Source organism: Protopterus annectens, chromosome 1.part0 (genome assembly GCF_019279795.1).
Source record: "Protopterus annectens isolate FY-2018-M chromosome 1.part0, PAN1.0, whole genome shotgun sequence".
In the NCBI taxonomy this organism is placed as follows: Eukaryota; Metazoa; Chordata; order Ceratodontiformes; family Protopteridae; genus Protopterus; species Protopterus annectens.
This window is the reverse complement of record NC_056725.1, coordinates 857,132,595-857,148,484: the sequence shown is the minus strand read 5'-3', so window position 1 is coordinate 857,148,484 and position 15,890 is coordinate 857,132,595. Positions and strand designations below refer to the sequence as shown.

The window sequence follows — 15,890 nt, the reverse complement described above, 5'->3', positions numbered from 1 at the left end:
TAAGGCTAAAAAACACACCTGATACACTTGTAATAGGTGACTCTATCATTAGGCACACTGACGTCCCGCTCACCAGGCTGAACAAGGAGAAGGTCACGGTGAGCTGCCTGTCGGGCGCTAGGATCCGCCACATAACACAAGCACTCAGGTCACTCCAAGGCAAGTACAAATATCACTCCGTCATTGTCCATGCTGGTGTGAATGACCTGAGACGTACCTCCGTGGACTACATGAAAAGAAACATAGAGGAGCTCTCTGAGCATGTGGCCCAGGCCGGTATGACCCTGACCTTGAGTAGCATCTTACACTCACCAAGAATGATGCTACAATATGAAGACAAGATGATCAATTTCAACAATTGGTTTAAGTATTGGTGTCATTCAAAGGGGATCCAATGCCTGTCAGCCTGGGATGACATGCTCGACAAGCCATGATGCTTCGCTAGGGACGGCTTGCACCTGTCACCCCTGGGCTTTCGGATATTGGCAACCCCCATAGGGTCTTTTTTAGGCAAGGCTCAAAAGACAAACCCACCTCCATAGGTATCACAAGGGATAAGAAACTAAGAGTAATGCTACTCAACGCCAGAAGTCTAAACCTCAAGATGCATGCACTCAAAACTCTCCTTAGCATGGAGAACATCGATATCTGTGCAGTAACAGAAACCTGGTTCAAGGCTGCCGAGAGCACCGCAGCACTGCCAGGTTATACCTCATACCATGCTTTTCGGCCCCAAAACTTGGACCGAACCAGAAAAGGAGGGGGGAGTATCAATATTCGTCAAAGATTCCCACACCTCCAGGTTGGTGGCACAGCACGAAGCATCAGAGACTATCCATGTGCAACTAACAGTGGGTAAAACTGCCTTCCAGTTTATAGCCTGCTACAGACCACCCTCCCAAACCCAGGAACCCCACTCGGCCTTCCTGAGAACACTGGAAAATATGAAGGTCTCTCCAAACACCATTATATTGGGCGACTTCAACTACCCAAACATAGACTGGGAGCATTACTCTAGCGCCAACACCCTAGCTCAAAGGTTCCTAGAACTTATAAACTCAAACACTTTGGAACAACTTGTTACCACTCCCACAAGAGGGGAAAACATACTGGACCCGATCATCACCAACATGGGGACTCTGTGCTCCAGACCAGAAGTGTATCCCTCACTAGTAAGATCAGACCATAAACTAATCTCACTGGATATTCACATTCCGACCCCAGCCCCTGCCCAGAAAACCACAGTGAAAAACTTCTCTAAAGCAAATTTCACACTCCTCAAAACCGAGGTGGAATCCTTCAAAGCCCCCGGGCCTGTGGAAAATACGGCCCAGACCACAGAATCCTTTATAAACGAATTCTATGAACACCTTCAGGAATGCATGGATCATGCAATCCCATATAAAACCAAGACCCAATCCTCCAAAGGCAGACGTCCTGTCTGGTGGACCCCAGCCATAAACAAACTATACAATAGAAGGAAGAAGCTACTACATGATAGAGCAAAATCCCAAAAAGGGAAGGCATCTCTGATCAGTGTTAGCAAAAAACTACGAGCACTCATAAAATCGTCTAAGGCCAGCTTTGAGAGAAAAATTGCACAGGACACTAAGGATAATCACAAGGCTTTCTTTAGTTATGTTAGGAACCTGGGTGAGAATTCCCAGATATGCTCAGAATTGGTCCAAAATGACAAAAAATACACTGAACCCACAGACATTGCCAACATCCTAGCTGACAGGTTCAGTGCAAACTCCCCCCCCCCCCAAAAGGGCAAATATCTATCCCAGCAGAGTGCTGCCCTCCTGACATCTCAGATGCTCAGGTAAGAGCTGCCCTCTCCAAAGCAAAAAACACAGCATCAATGGGACCAGATGGTGCCCCGGGCTGCGTCCTACATGAACTCCAAGAAGAGCTAAACTCAAACATAAAACTACTGTTCAATCTCTGCCTTACCACGGGATATGTACCCAAAGAGTGGTGTACAGCAACACTGGTCCCTCTCCACAAAGGTGGTGCCTCAACGGATCGTGGAAACTATCGCCCCATAAGCCTGACTAGCTTGGTCTGCAAAGCTATGGAAAGGATCATCATGGACCTCATAAAAAAAGATATTGGGGACCTACAGACACTGGACCCTACCCAGTTTGGCTTTGTTAAGGGTAGATCCTGCCTCTTAAACCTGGTCGATTTCTTTGAAACAGTTACCAAGGCCATTGACGAGGGGAAGGTGGTCCACACAGCCTACCTGGACCTCGCAAAAGCCTTCGATACAATACCCCACTTGGGCATTATAGATAAGCTCACCAGCTTAAATATAAACCCCTATGTCACTAGATGGGTTGCAAACTGGCTCAAGGACAGAACCCACATGGTTAGAATTGCTGGAGCCATGTCAGACTCCAAACCAGTTACAAGTGGCATCCCACAAGGCTCAGTCCTGGGACCTCTCCTGTTTGGTATATATTTCTCGGAGGTACAGACCAACACGGAAGGACTGTGGCTGACCAAGTTTGCAGATGACTGCAAACTGGGTGCTATAATCGACTCTCCAGCTGACACAAGCATCCTCCAAAAGGGCCTCATAGAAACAGACAACTGGTGCCAGAGCCATGGCCTCAAGCTAAACGCCAAGAAGTGTATAGTCATCCCCTTTGGCAAAAACAAAGTGCCCACAAATTACCACATAGGTGGTAATCCATTAAGTACGGAAGAAGTAATTAGGGACCTGGGGACCCAAGTTGATAGCGATCTCTCATTTGACAACCACGTGGCCAAAGTGGTTAGAAAAACATTTTATATAGCCCACCTAATCATGAAGGGATTCACATCTAAATCAGGGGAGGTCATTGTGCCTCTTTACTCAACCCTCATCAGGCCCATAATTGCGTACAATGCCCCTTTTGGGATGTACCTTACCAGACACCTGCAGCAACTGGAAAGACCCCAAAAGTACCTCACCAAGAGGATCAAAGGGCTCAAACAGATGCCATATGCTGCCCGGTTAAAGAAACTCCAGCTCTACTCAGTGGCATACCGCCTGCTCAGAGGCGATCTGTACCTGACGTATAAAGCCATGTCCAACCCGGAATTAATGGACATGCTGCACCTCAGAAAATCCAAATCCCATCGAGCCACGCTACCGAGAGACTTGAACCTCAGCACTGAAATAAATAGGACATGCTGGAGGGACAGATTCATAACCCAGAGGCTCCCTTCACTCTGGAATAAAATCCCAGTCCAGGTTAGGCAGAGTCCCTCACTGACTCTCTTCAAGAGGAATCTTGATGAGTGGATGGGAGATAGTAGGTTTACCCCAGGTATCACTTCTGTGTCAATGTTAGACAGAGGCACAGTATACTAACCTCGAAAAAGGGCATAGCAAAATTAATTTAAAATGGGTGGCGAAAGCCAAACACACTCTGGCTAGGCTTATAAATGCCCTAGGGCAGATAGCCTAGTATGAACCTATGAACCTATATAAATTGTCAGTATAAAAAATGTATGTGTAAGTCTGATGCAGGAGATACTAGGATGTGAACCATACTCTCTGAAGTATGACATCACTCTGCCTCACCCACATAATGCAATCTAGTTAACTGATAGCACAGAGGTTTGGTGTTGTAGCAGGTCATGTAGTTCCATGCAGTTTCATGTTTTTCCCATTTCCATTATGTTTGGACAGATAAATGGAAACTGTCCTGCACTGCACTGTACTGTAATAAGACAGAGGTTTGTCCCATACAGTTTTTTAAGAATTAGTAATATATTTTGAGTTTGGTATCACGGTTGTCTTATACATGTGCACTAAATTTTACTCCTTTAGCACTTTTTAGGGGGGGTCACAGCACCAGGTCAGTAAAAGTACATCAGTAATGTTTGTCACTGGTGTGTTGTTACCTCCACCCTCTTGGCAGGTTATTGGTAGGTTTTTACCCTGTGTTAAGGATAGTGACTGCAAACTGACACTGGATGCAGTGAGACAGAGTTTAAATTTGTCATTATTAATCTTAGAGGACTGCATACACATCAAGCATAAAGTACAGCATGTTGGAGTTTTAATGAGCCACTCTTGCCAGTTATGAGTGTTCAGGAGCTCATCACCTGTTAGTACAACTCACTCCCAACCAGCAGAATGCATTTTAAAGGTAATGGAAGAGATGTGCATTTGTAGTGTAATGCAATTCATAAAGCTCAGTATGGCTTAGCCTTAATTGCATAAGAATTTTCTAAACAACCCTCAACTTATGCCATCTAGTTCAGTTTGCCAATTTAGGTTTTGGTGAGCAGTACACTTCTCTGACCACTTCTCTGACCACCCAGTATCTCATGGTATCTTCTTTTTCTTGGCCCACAGGTAGCTCTAAGCACACCTGGGTTTGGTGCAGCCAAAATCAACACCTCATTTGGCAGCAAACCAAAGCATCTTCACAAGTTACAAAGTAGCTAGAAAAGGTGTGGTTGCACTTTTTATAGCCATTATGTGCATGGCATAGAACTGTGTCAAAAAGCAACTATGAATCACACAAAAGTGGGAAGAGCTCCACATTCACTCATTCCCTTCTCATTATCCTTTAATCTGGATATAACTTTCCCAGACTGTTTCCAGCTGTTGTGCCTCAGAATTGTGGCTTAGCTGCACATAGGAGTGGCTGGCACAACTTCTCAATAAGTAGAAGTGCAATGGCTATGAATACCATATTCTCCTTAGGGCAGAGTCCGTACACTCGGCTATAAAAATTGCTAGAAATCCATGCAGTTTTGAGTGCATCAGAAGAAGAGTGACTTTTTGAATACATTCTTTCTAAACCCAGAGAGAAATTAGTATTAAATATCTGGATCCAAACTAGTATGTGTTACAACAAATGTACAATGTCAGAGCTATTATTATTTACACTGCAGTGCCAAAAAGCTGGCAGGCACTCCAAATAAAAGAGTGCTGTGGAATTGCTTGTTCTGTCTGTGTTAAAATGTAGAGTTTCTAAGAGAAATTAGTAAAACCACTACATTGTTGTAAGACCTTCTTGGCAATTGCATAAGGGAAACAACAATGACTATGAGTGTTAAAGTTATTTCTGTAACAAGAAAAAAACAGATCCTGTTTTACATCCCAGCTATAAAATGTTTGGTTTAACACACTGAAAAGATTGTGTGCAGTGGATTTCAAATTTGCTGTGAAGCAGAATTTTATTCAACCTACTTTACCTAAAAGCATAACTAAATGCACATGCCAGTGATTGGTTAGTGGTCATCAGTTATACAAAGTTTTAGTGTAATGAAAGAGAGACCTTGTTCTGAATATTATTAGAAATGGTTTCTATTTCAATAGTTGAATTAAAGCTTACAAAGTGGATAATCACTTTGAAAAATATCTGTCTTACAGCTGTAAAAGTATGTGGAAGCCAGAATGGCTGTAATTAACTGTCTGCACTGCTGTTCGTGAAAACAAGTAAGTGATACAGTTAAATGTAGATGCACATGTGTTGTTTCATGTGTTTCACACCAACTTGGACAATCCAAAGTATACTAGAGGGACATTTGCTGACTTGATGTACGTTCTGGCATGGTCTGTACTAGATGGGCACGTGCTGATTACACGAGTGTTCACTCAGACATACTAAATGGGCATGTACGGATTTCACCGCTGACATTCTTAATGAGAGTTCACATCTGTAAATCTGTCAGAAAGGTTTTAAATCTAGAATATATACTGCAACTTCGTTAGTCAAACAAAATGTGTTGCATGTGTAATTCATTAAAATAATGTAAGTAGACCTGAGGTGAAACACAAAGCTATAAGTATTTATAAATATGTTGTTTGATAAAGACTATACTGGAAAGGCTAATGTTATCATTACATATGTGCAGAAGTAAAACATGGACATGCATAATGCAACAATCAAGGCAACTATGCTATTAACATCATTTGATACAATATTTATTACAGCAATCAAAAGAACATGTAATACGGGATAGTATGAAGTGAGCATCCAATAATCCTTACCAGGTTAGCAGTCTGGGAAACTGCACTCACACGTTTCTGGTTTAAAAGCAGAATCAGTTAATGTTTAACACCAATTAAATTTAAACAAGAGATACATGTTCAAGCCACAGTAAAGTATTCTTACTTCAACCAAAAAAAGCACAGCAGTCCTAACTCTGCAATACCAGGTTAATGACTGCTTAAACATACAAAATGTCACTGTGGTATAATATAACAACACCTAGTACAAATTTCCTTAGTGACTGACATAACGTAAAACCACAGTGTCTATTACTTTTACTCATATAGAGAGTACAATCACAGAAAAAGTAAGAAATTATTTGTAATTTGTCTCATTATTGCATTCTCTGTTTGAGCTTCTCTTACATATGAAAAAGTATTATGTCAGACTGTGTGCCCCATCACCATATCATACAATACACATTATATAAAAACTGGCACTCATGGTATAAAGGGCAGCAGTGCAATGGTTTGGTAGCTTGAGTGTTTTTTTTTTATTTGCCAGGCAAACAGATCAGAGCAGTGGATCATATGACTTTGTTGGAGTACTTTGTTGTGGTTGGTCAGTGAACAGCAAATGTGTATCTGTAAGAAACTGGGATGAAATATTATGGCTGAAATTTTATTTTATCTTTCTGAATACAACTGAACATCTGAGATGTACAACAAAATAAATATGATTAACACCTATGAACCTATGACTGCTGCCCTGGGTGCAGGGGCTGTCTGTGGATGAAAAAATGACTGACAAGTTGTCATTTTCTCATTATTCTGGGACAGTTTTGTAGTAGCACTGTGAAATGTGTGAAGGACGTTGGAATACTTTTATTGTAGAAACTTTTCCTTTCTGTAACCATTTTTTGTCATAGATCAGACATCTGACGCATACACAGTCACCAAAGTGGCTATAACACCTGGGTGTGAAATGGGGATCGTCTGTTGATAAAGTACCTTACTCCCTTGTCATTAGCTCAGATTAAACAGTCTGCCTTTGTAGGACTAGTACACATTTGTTCGAAATTACTCAGAACACTTGCTGTGGCTACTGATTATGCAAACCAAAAAGCTGAAATATGTTCTTTACTGTGGCAATTATTTTGTAATACATATATGACTGTGATGATTACTTTCAGCACAATCAAATAAGATGTACACAGTCATCAAAGTGACAAATTCTGGGTGGGGGTGGTGGACTGTGTGTAGGTGAAAGTAATGTTCCTGACATTTTCTCAGTTTAAGCAGTCTGGCTTTGCAGAACTAGTATGAATTTCTGTGCAATAAGCTGGAATACTTTACTGTAGTTACTGTGCAATTGCATGAAAAATAAAACAGACCTGAAATACAGTACTACCCATAACTATTATGATTTTACTACTGGCAGCCATCTGATGTGTACACAGTGAACAATGAAGCTTTAACTGCTGGCTATAAGGGCAGAATGTGGATTGAAATGACTGCCATTTGCTCACTGCTCTAGGCTGGCTTTGCAGGACTAATGTGATTTTTTGTTTAACAAGTTTATTTTATTTACTTTGGTTTCTGCTTATATGAAACAAAGTTGGAATTACTGTGGTCATTATATTTAATCACATTCAAATGTCTGATGTATACACAGTCAACACAATTATTTCAAATGCTGGTTGATGGTGGGGGTCTGTTTGTTGATGAAAGTAGCTTACCCAGTTGTGGTTTGCTCATTTTAAGCACTGGTTAAGCTGGCACTGCAGAAATCAAGACTAATGAGCTTTTATGTGATGTCAGTTGGGATTCTTTAATATGTCAAGTAAATAATTGTGTTAAAACACTTGAAATACATTACAGTGGTCATTACTATTATATTCACCACAAATATCCAAAGTGTACTTTGTCAACAATATGTCTATAACTGCTGGGCATAGGGGCTGTTCCTGGATGAAAATGACTGACCCTAGCACTGCTGTCATGATGAAGCTAAACAGTTATTAATATGGCTTTGCAGGACTAGTGTGAATTTTGTACAAGTTGGAATACTTCAGTGAGGCCATTTTTTTATCACAGACATCTAAGGTCATCGGTGTACACGGTCAAGTGGCAATAACTGATCGGTACAGCCGTTGGTGGATTATGATAGCAGTTTGAATGATCCTTTATGGTTGAAATGCTCTGAGCTAGTAATTTTGTTAGTGGTTATGAGTATATATGTTAGCCAAGAACATGTGCATTTACACATGGTCAAAAAAAGTTTGTGAAGAACAATGATTTGAAAAATACCCAGGGCCCAATGTGCACTAATGTACCACTCTAAGTGTACTTTTATGTTATTTCCTTATGGGCATGATTAAAATTGTGTCTAACTTTTCCTACATTAGCTCAGAATAACTGATTCTGTGAATTGCCATTTCAGAGAAGTATTTCTGAAATGGCTTTTTTTGCCCATGCATCAAAGAACAACAGACCATTGAGTCATGACAAAGTGAAACGTTTCTACTGGTTTATGAAAAACAATCTGGGAAATGTCAGCAATATTTGTGTTCATGTGTATAAAAGCTGCTAAAACAGAATTATGCAATCTTTCCTGATCAATGTTTGCTTTTGCTTTTATCTGTAAATGTGTTCAAAACAAATAATTACTATAGTGCATATAACTGTTATTTTTCTGACACTCTACAAAAACTGCCATTTTGTGATATGGTTGAGTATTTTTGAAAACTTAGCTCTCGTCCACAACAATCTGACTGGAACTTAATAAAAGACGTGCATCTTTTAAACTTTGAACTTGTCTCATTGAGTCTGTCACAAAGCATGAAATGTGAAAAGTGTAGCAGCATCAAAAGTTGAGAAAGACCTAAAGAGAACAGTTTTAACACATACATCGATAATACTACAACCAGTACACTTCTTTGCTATCATAAAACACTGTGACTGGTTTTGGACTCTCAGGCTACATAACTTTCACATTTTATCTTTTATGTAAGCACACTGGTAAAGTTTTTTGCGCCAAATACTATATGACTGACAGGGTTACCAGCTGTCCCACTTTGCCAGTCCCTCTTTGGGTAGTTGTGTCCTGCAAAAAAAAAAAATGTAAAAATGGCAAATGTCCTGAGATTTTAGGGCAAAATTATTTCCTATATTATATGTAATAGTTACATAAAACAGTTATTCTGTATCTGAAACACCTACATGTTATAAGAAACAGAATAAGCAAATAAAATGTTAGAAGAATAAGCTTTTTATTTAGGCAAAAAAGTCACGTTATGTCCTTTGTACCGGCTGTGGGTATGTTTTGGCCTGCAAAATCTGACGTTTGTACCAAAAGTGTCCCACTTTGGGCATTTGAAAAGGTGGCAACCCTAATGACTGACATTACTCAGTTTCATGCTGTGCTGTAAATGTTACTTAAGAATTACCAGTGCAGTTATTTCCTATAACAAAACTGATACACAGTGCTGTTACCTCTCAAACTACATGGGGTTTGACGTTTGGACTTCTAGTGCTTGAGGTTTAGAGTTCTAGCTTGATCCATAACACTCACAAGGAAATCCTGTTGGACAAGGAGTGCCTCAGCAAGACAAACTGAGTAAAGTGATACAGTTAAATGAAAGTGTCAGGTTCTGTCCTAAAACTGTATGAAATGAAACATTCTGCAGACTGTGGTAAGATAATTCTTATAAACATTCACATTCTGTAGGCTTTGAAAATATAAGTCTTATAACTTGTAAATGAGTAGTACAGCCTTGTTTCTTCCCTTAAAAATGAAAGAGGAAGTTGTGTTTTTAAAGGATTTTATTCCACATAAACTGAACTACTGTTAATAAAGAGGACTATAAGCATTTCAAATACTTCAATACCAAAATGCTTTTTGCAATTTTTCTACTACATATTTCATTTTTGAAATGAGTAGACAGTATGGGGGGGCACACTGGTGCAAAAGGTAGCTCTGCTGCCTCACAGCAAGAGGGTGTCTGGTTCAGTTCCTGGCTGCGGTGCCTTCTCTACAGAGATTGCATGTCCTCCTTGTGTTCATGTGAATTTTCTTCAGGTGTTTTTTCCTCCCACATTCCAAAGACATGTAGTAGGTTGACTATGGACTCTGAGTGTGGGTGTGCATACATGTGTAATACAAAAGAAGACCTGGAAACCCACTTCTGTTCCCCCCATTTGCCTTGCACACTATGCAGATAGTGGTGGCTGTCTGCTGGGTCACTCTAGGAATCAGCCGCTGCTTGAGAGGGAGAAAATATTAAAACTGAAAAATAAAATGGAGGAAAAATATTTTTTTCTGTAGTTTAGTTCTTAACCACAAATACAGTTATGTGCATACCTGCAGTCTCTCCGGTCTTTCAAATTCTAACATCGGAACAATAACATAATCTTCATCTTCTTTAGTTTTAGGATTAACATATGCAACTATTTCATGAAGAAGCTGCTTGACCCAGTTATATCCTGATGATTAGAAAAAAAACCCAGTTAATTTAGGATAAAATCTGTTTATTTGTAAGTAATTATGTTATTGTCTTTATGTTATAAGGGTACATTCCAGACAATTCCTACCATTTTTGGCAAAAGCTACCCAAAACTCTAACATCAATAGCTATTTACAGAAGTGATGTAATCACTTATATGAATAATAAATATGGCAGCACAGCATCTGAAGAAAAAAATGCTTTGTTATGTGGCCGTACAATGCCAGAGTATGCAGCACTAATGTCTTACATCGTTTGAGTCTCAGGTTCAGTTCTCAACTGGAGTGATTTCTGTGTGGAGTCTGCATGCCCTTCCTGTGTCCTCACAGGTTTCTCTGACTGCTATGGTTTCTTTCCAGTCTTGAAGACTTGACTTGCTATAGGTGAACTGGAAACCCTCCAAATTTCCAGAAGGTATGTCTTCCATCTGTCTTTGTATGTGTGTGTAAATATTATGTGATTGGTTGGTTCCCTACAAAATAGAAGTCTGAAACAATGAAGCTAAAATCCACAAAATGGAGCTGGTTTATTACAAAAACACAAATAAAAACAACAATAAAATGAGGTGGATAAGCACTTTCGGAAACCCTTCTTCAGATCAATAAAAGCATCTAACATAGGCTTTTTAAAGGAGGCTTGACTAATTAAAACCGTTTTCCTATGCCAACGCCTCTTCAGTGCCAGTTTTAAAGGGTAAACACCATTTAGGCCTGGCTTACAATCCGTTCTCTTGTCTACAATCCATTGCAACTCTTTAAATTCAGTAGTGTTAAAAATCACCTCTCCTATGACTATCTATGACACATTCTATCACCATAAAAAAAATGTATGCCCTGGAAACTGCATAATGTGCTGTGATAATGCATTAGTACTAACTTTGTGTTTAATCTCATTAAGATGTTTCAAAATCCTGGTCTTAAAAACAGACAGTTCATTTTCCCAATGTAAAACTGCATGCAGTACTGACACATAGCAATATAGACCACATTCTTGGCATTACAGTCCCCAAACGTATCCATATAGTTATAGGATGTATAAACTTATTAGTAGTGCTAACAAATGGACATGCTTTACATCTGCTACACTTGAAAGTGCCTTTCCTTAGGATATTCAATTTATTCGTCATTATCTTTTCACCACAAAGACACTGTTTCAAATTGGGTCTGTTCTTAAAACAGAACCTAGGAGTCTTCCCTACTAAATTCTTCAGCGACACATCTGCTGTTAGTATTTTCCAATTATTTTTGATTCAGCTGTTACATCCTTACCTTAACTGACAGGAATGTTACCTGTCAAACCTTTAACTTTAGTAAACTGGAAATGGAAATTGCATCATTTAAACCGGGGGGAAAGCTTGCATTTAAAAACACTGACACCAGGTTTCCTTTTGCTCTAAAAATACTTTCCAGGGACCCCCCCCCCCCAGAATCCCTTTTAACCTGATGCACCACTACAAATTTAAAAACATGATCTGAAAATATCTTAAGATGATTAAATAGTGCATTGGATTCTTTCTTGGTTGAATCCTCATAAAAATGCTCATAAATTCTTTGCACTAGTTTGTGCTGGGTTTTGCCCATATAGAAAGCAGGACACTGTAAGCAAAATGCAATGTAAACCACAGCCTGTGTGTGGCAGCTGTACCTTCCCCTTATGGAAATTGTCTTGTTAGCTACTTTAATTTGTGAACCAGAGAATACATGACAGCACTGATTACATATACCACATGGGGTCATTTTACCATTTTCACTAAGCTGTTTCTCTCTTTCCAGAATTTTTTTTTATATTGGGACCTCTCCTATATACAATATTAGGTCGTTGCCCCAATAAGTCCACCATATCAACATCATTTTTAATGAAGTCCCAATTTTTATTTAGTAAAGTATGTCAGAAATGATATAACTGTTACTATAGGTGGTAACAAAAGGACAAACCACACTCTTGGAATTGTTGACATTCAGCAGACCTTTACTAACCATTCCTTGTTCAGTGCCATCTTATCACTAGCAGGTCAAAGGGAGCAAGTGCATGCGAAGGGAGTACTTTGTGGAATGTCAGTCAAGTGGCAGACAGGAGCTGGACGAACCAGGATGGACAAGGCTTTGGCAATGGAAACTGGTTCTTCTCCCCCCACAGGATCTTACCTCAGTGCTGAACAAGGAGCTAAAGCTTGTACAGTAATGGAAAAGCACTGGCTAAACATATTTGGAGTTACCCCCTAGTCAGAGCACTAATTGCGGAAGCAGTCTTCTCAGTCTGGGGGTGGCCTTGTGCCCTGCTCTGGAACTGCTCCTCAGTAGACATCCCATCAAAATGTGGAGATGTCCACAGGCCTTTGACTGGGATCTGTTCATCTGGAGTTTGTGTCAGTAGATGTGAGATTCACTTACATATGACTACGCACTGTAGAAGGGAAAACTCTGTTTGTGTCTATGTACCTAACAGCTATTTGAAGAATTCAGCCTTCTTGTAGAAAATAGATGCAAAGCTTGACAGGGAACCATTTACTGAATTCATATCTAGAAGGCACAATCTCTCACAGGGGAAATGAGATGCCTAAAGAACCTTACAGGGAGAAAATGTGTCTGATCTGAACCTGAATGGGTAACTGTTACAGAAAGTACAGTTGTGTAAAATCTTACCATAACAGTAGATGTCCTTTCCTTCACTTTTTCAGTATTCCTTACAACTGGGATTTCCTGCCTCTGGCAGTCTGATGCCCAGCCAGTATACAAAAGCCTACTGTTGCATTAAGGCACTCTGTATGTCACATGTATGGTCCTTGCGTAGTATAGGGCATAAAGGAAATGTCTGGACATAGCATCCTCAGAATTGATAGCCCCAGTAGGAATGCCAGACCAAGGAAAACCAAGAGGTAACCAGTACATCCAGGAGGAACATGGACCAGGGGGAGGAGGGAGGGAGGGAATACTGCAACAGTGAAGGACAGGACATCTGTTATAGTAAGAGTTTACACAACTGTACTATGCCCTTCCATTCACTGGTTGCAGTATTCCTTATAACTGGGACAGTGCCAAAGCTCAAGAAGAAACTTAGGAGGAGGAAAGACCAGCAGAGGACTCTAGGAAGCCATAAAGGATGGCCCTAGGAAAACTAGCTCTAGCTTTGGAGATTCTATCCAACTTGTAGTGCTTGGTAAAAGTATGCACAGAAGTCCAAGTAGCTGCATCAAGAATAGAGTTAGTATCCATCCCCTTGGAAAAAAGCACCAGAAGAAGCCACAGCTTTAGTAGAATGAGCCTTGACTGAAGAAGGAGGGCTCTTACCATGAGAATTATAACAAAAATAAATAGCCTTTCAGATCCAAGAAGAAATAGCTTGGTTGGATATAGCTTAGCTAATCTGAGGGATCCTGGATGAAAGGAAACAAACAACTGATCAGATTTTCTAACTTAGTCTTATCCAAATAAAATCTGAGTTGTCTATGCACATCCAAAGTATGCAGCACCCTCTCACTGGCAGATTGTGGAGAGGAGAAAAAAGCAGGCAAATGAATAGACTGATTAAGTGACAACTCATTAACCACTTTGGGCATAAAAGAAGGATTAGTATGCAAGAGCACCATGTCCTTATGAAACAGTAAAAAGGAGGAGAAGCCATAAGGGCTTGAAGCTCAGACACCCATCTGGCAGAAGTAAGGGCCAACAAAAGAACAGTCTTCCAAGAGTAATGTTACGGGAAGCTGAAGCAGCAGGCACAAAAGGAGCCTGACTCAACCTCTCCAAAACAAAAATTAAGATCCCAGGGAGGAGGAACAGGCTTCCTGGGAGGCCTAATAAGAAGAAGACCTTTAAAGAATTGTTTAGCGTCAAATCTAGAAGCTAAAGGAGGAGATAAAGACAAACAACCAGAGATAACTGAGAAATGGGTTTAACATAAGAATAGGCCAAAACAGCATTTAGCAGTTCACACAAATAAGATTTTACGAAAGGAACATCCAAAGTAAGTGGATCAGGGTTATTTGAGAAATATACACCAAACAGAAAGCCTCCTCCATTTGGATAAGTAGGATTTCCTCATATTTGGTTTCCTGGCCTCCTGCAGGACCCTAAGCAAGTCCTCAGTAAAAAGGTGTCTATGTGGAATCAAAATCCTATCACCCACAGTGTCAGTTGAAGAGTGAACACATGGGGATGGATACGAGATCCCTTGTCTTGTGTGAGTAGGTCCACCCTGTGAGGTAACTTCTGATGATTACACTTGGCTAAATGCAGAAGAAGAGGGAACTGATGCTGTCTTGGCCGAAAGGGAGTCACCAACAAGATTTTGGGAGCATCTTGTTTAATTTTGAACAGGACTTTTGGAATGAGAGGAAGGGGAGGGAATGCACCCCCTTCCAAGAAAAAGAGTGGGTGTACACCTTCCACACCATAGGACCTTTACTGAATTATTACTTGTGACACAGGCAAATTTACATTCATATAAAAGTAATCAAACTATATTAACATAAACATTATACTTTACATATATTGCTATATATCATATAACCTAAGCAGTATTACATAAATTATTCAATTCCTGTTTTTTTTTAAATAAAACGCATCTTTATTAAACCATCACTTACTACACAGGCAATCATACATTTATATAAATGAAAACAAACCATATTGACACTCTCCAAGTTGCAAACATTATACATCACTTATAATCTACCCAATCTTTCTCACGCAAACATTACATAGCTCAAGTCCTGCTGCCTTTTAAACCTCATTCCTCCCTTGTATGTACCCACAATTCCCATTTTTTCCTATGTAGTTAGCTCATACCCATTTCTAAAGATCTCAAGTCCAGTTACTTTACCTCAGTTACTATATTCAGTACTTCTAGTACAGCTGGTTTAGATTTTGATTTCCATTTTCTAGTAACTGCTTTTTTGGCAGCTACCGTTATTAGACAAAACAAGGCCTTACCATGTCTAGGCAATTCCGATTCTTTATCACAGCTCAGAAAAATCATCTTCATTAGACCAATCTGCCCACTTAGCATCTCTGACAGTGCATCCTGTAGGAAATCCCTGAAGTCCACCAACTCACCACACTTCCAGAAAATATGTTCATAATTACCTCTTTCTTCCTCTTCACACCTCCAACATTTGCTGTTTGCTGAGGAAAACCTCCAACATTTGCTGTTTGCTGAGGAAAAATTCTCTGGAGTCTACTTGGGGTATAAAAATACCTATGTAAACATTTCCAGGCAAAAATCCTAAATCTTCTAGATTATTGTGTTGCATATTTAGGAGACATAGATATAGCCTCCCATTGTTTCTTTGTGAATTGCTTATCCAATCACTCCTCCCAATCCTTTCTAACCTCCTCTGATTGATTCTTATAGTTATTATGCAATATTTTATATGCTCTACTAATTATTCCCTTTTTAATAGCATCTTCTGTTCTAGATTATGTTATAAACTCTACCAGTGC

At 39.8% G+C, this 15,890-nt stretch overlaps 1 protein-coding gene across 1 annotated transcript in view; it reads right to left on the bottom strand.

The window, feature by feature from the left end:
- Window positions 1-15,890, bottom strand: part of LOC122795418 (sulfotransferase 6B1-like) — a 460,444-nt gene that overhangs the window by 376,828 nt on the left and 67,726 nt on the right. The window contains exon 2 of the mRNA XM_044063683.1: window positions 10,308-10,429. Within this exon, the coding sequence (XP_043919618.1) occupies window positions 10,308-10,429 (122 nt within the window). The remainder of the gene's footprint in view (window positions 1-10,307; window positions 10,430-15,890) is intronic.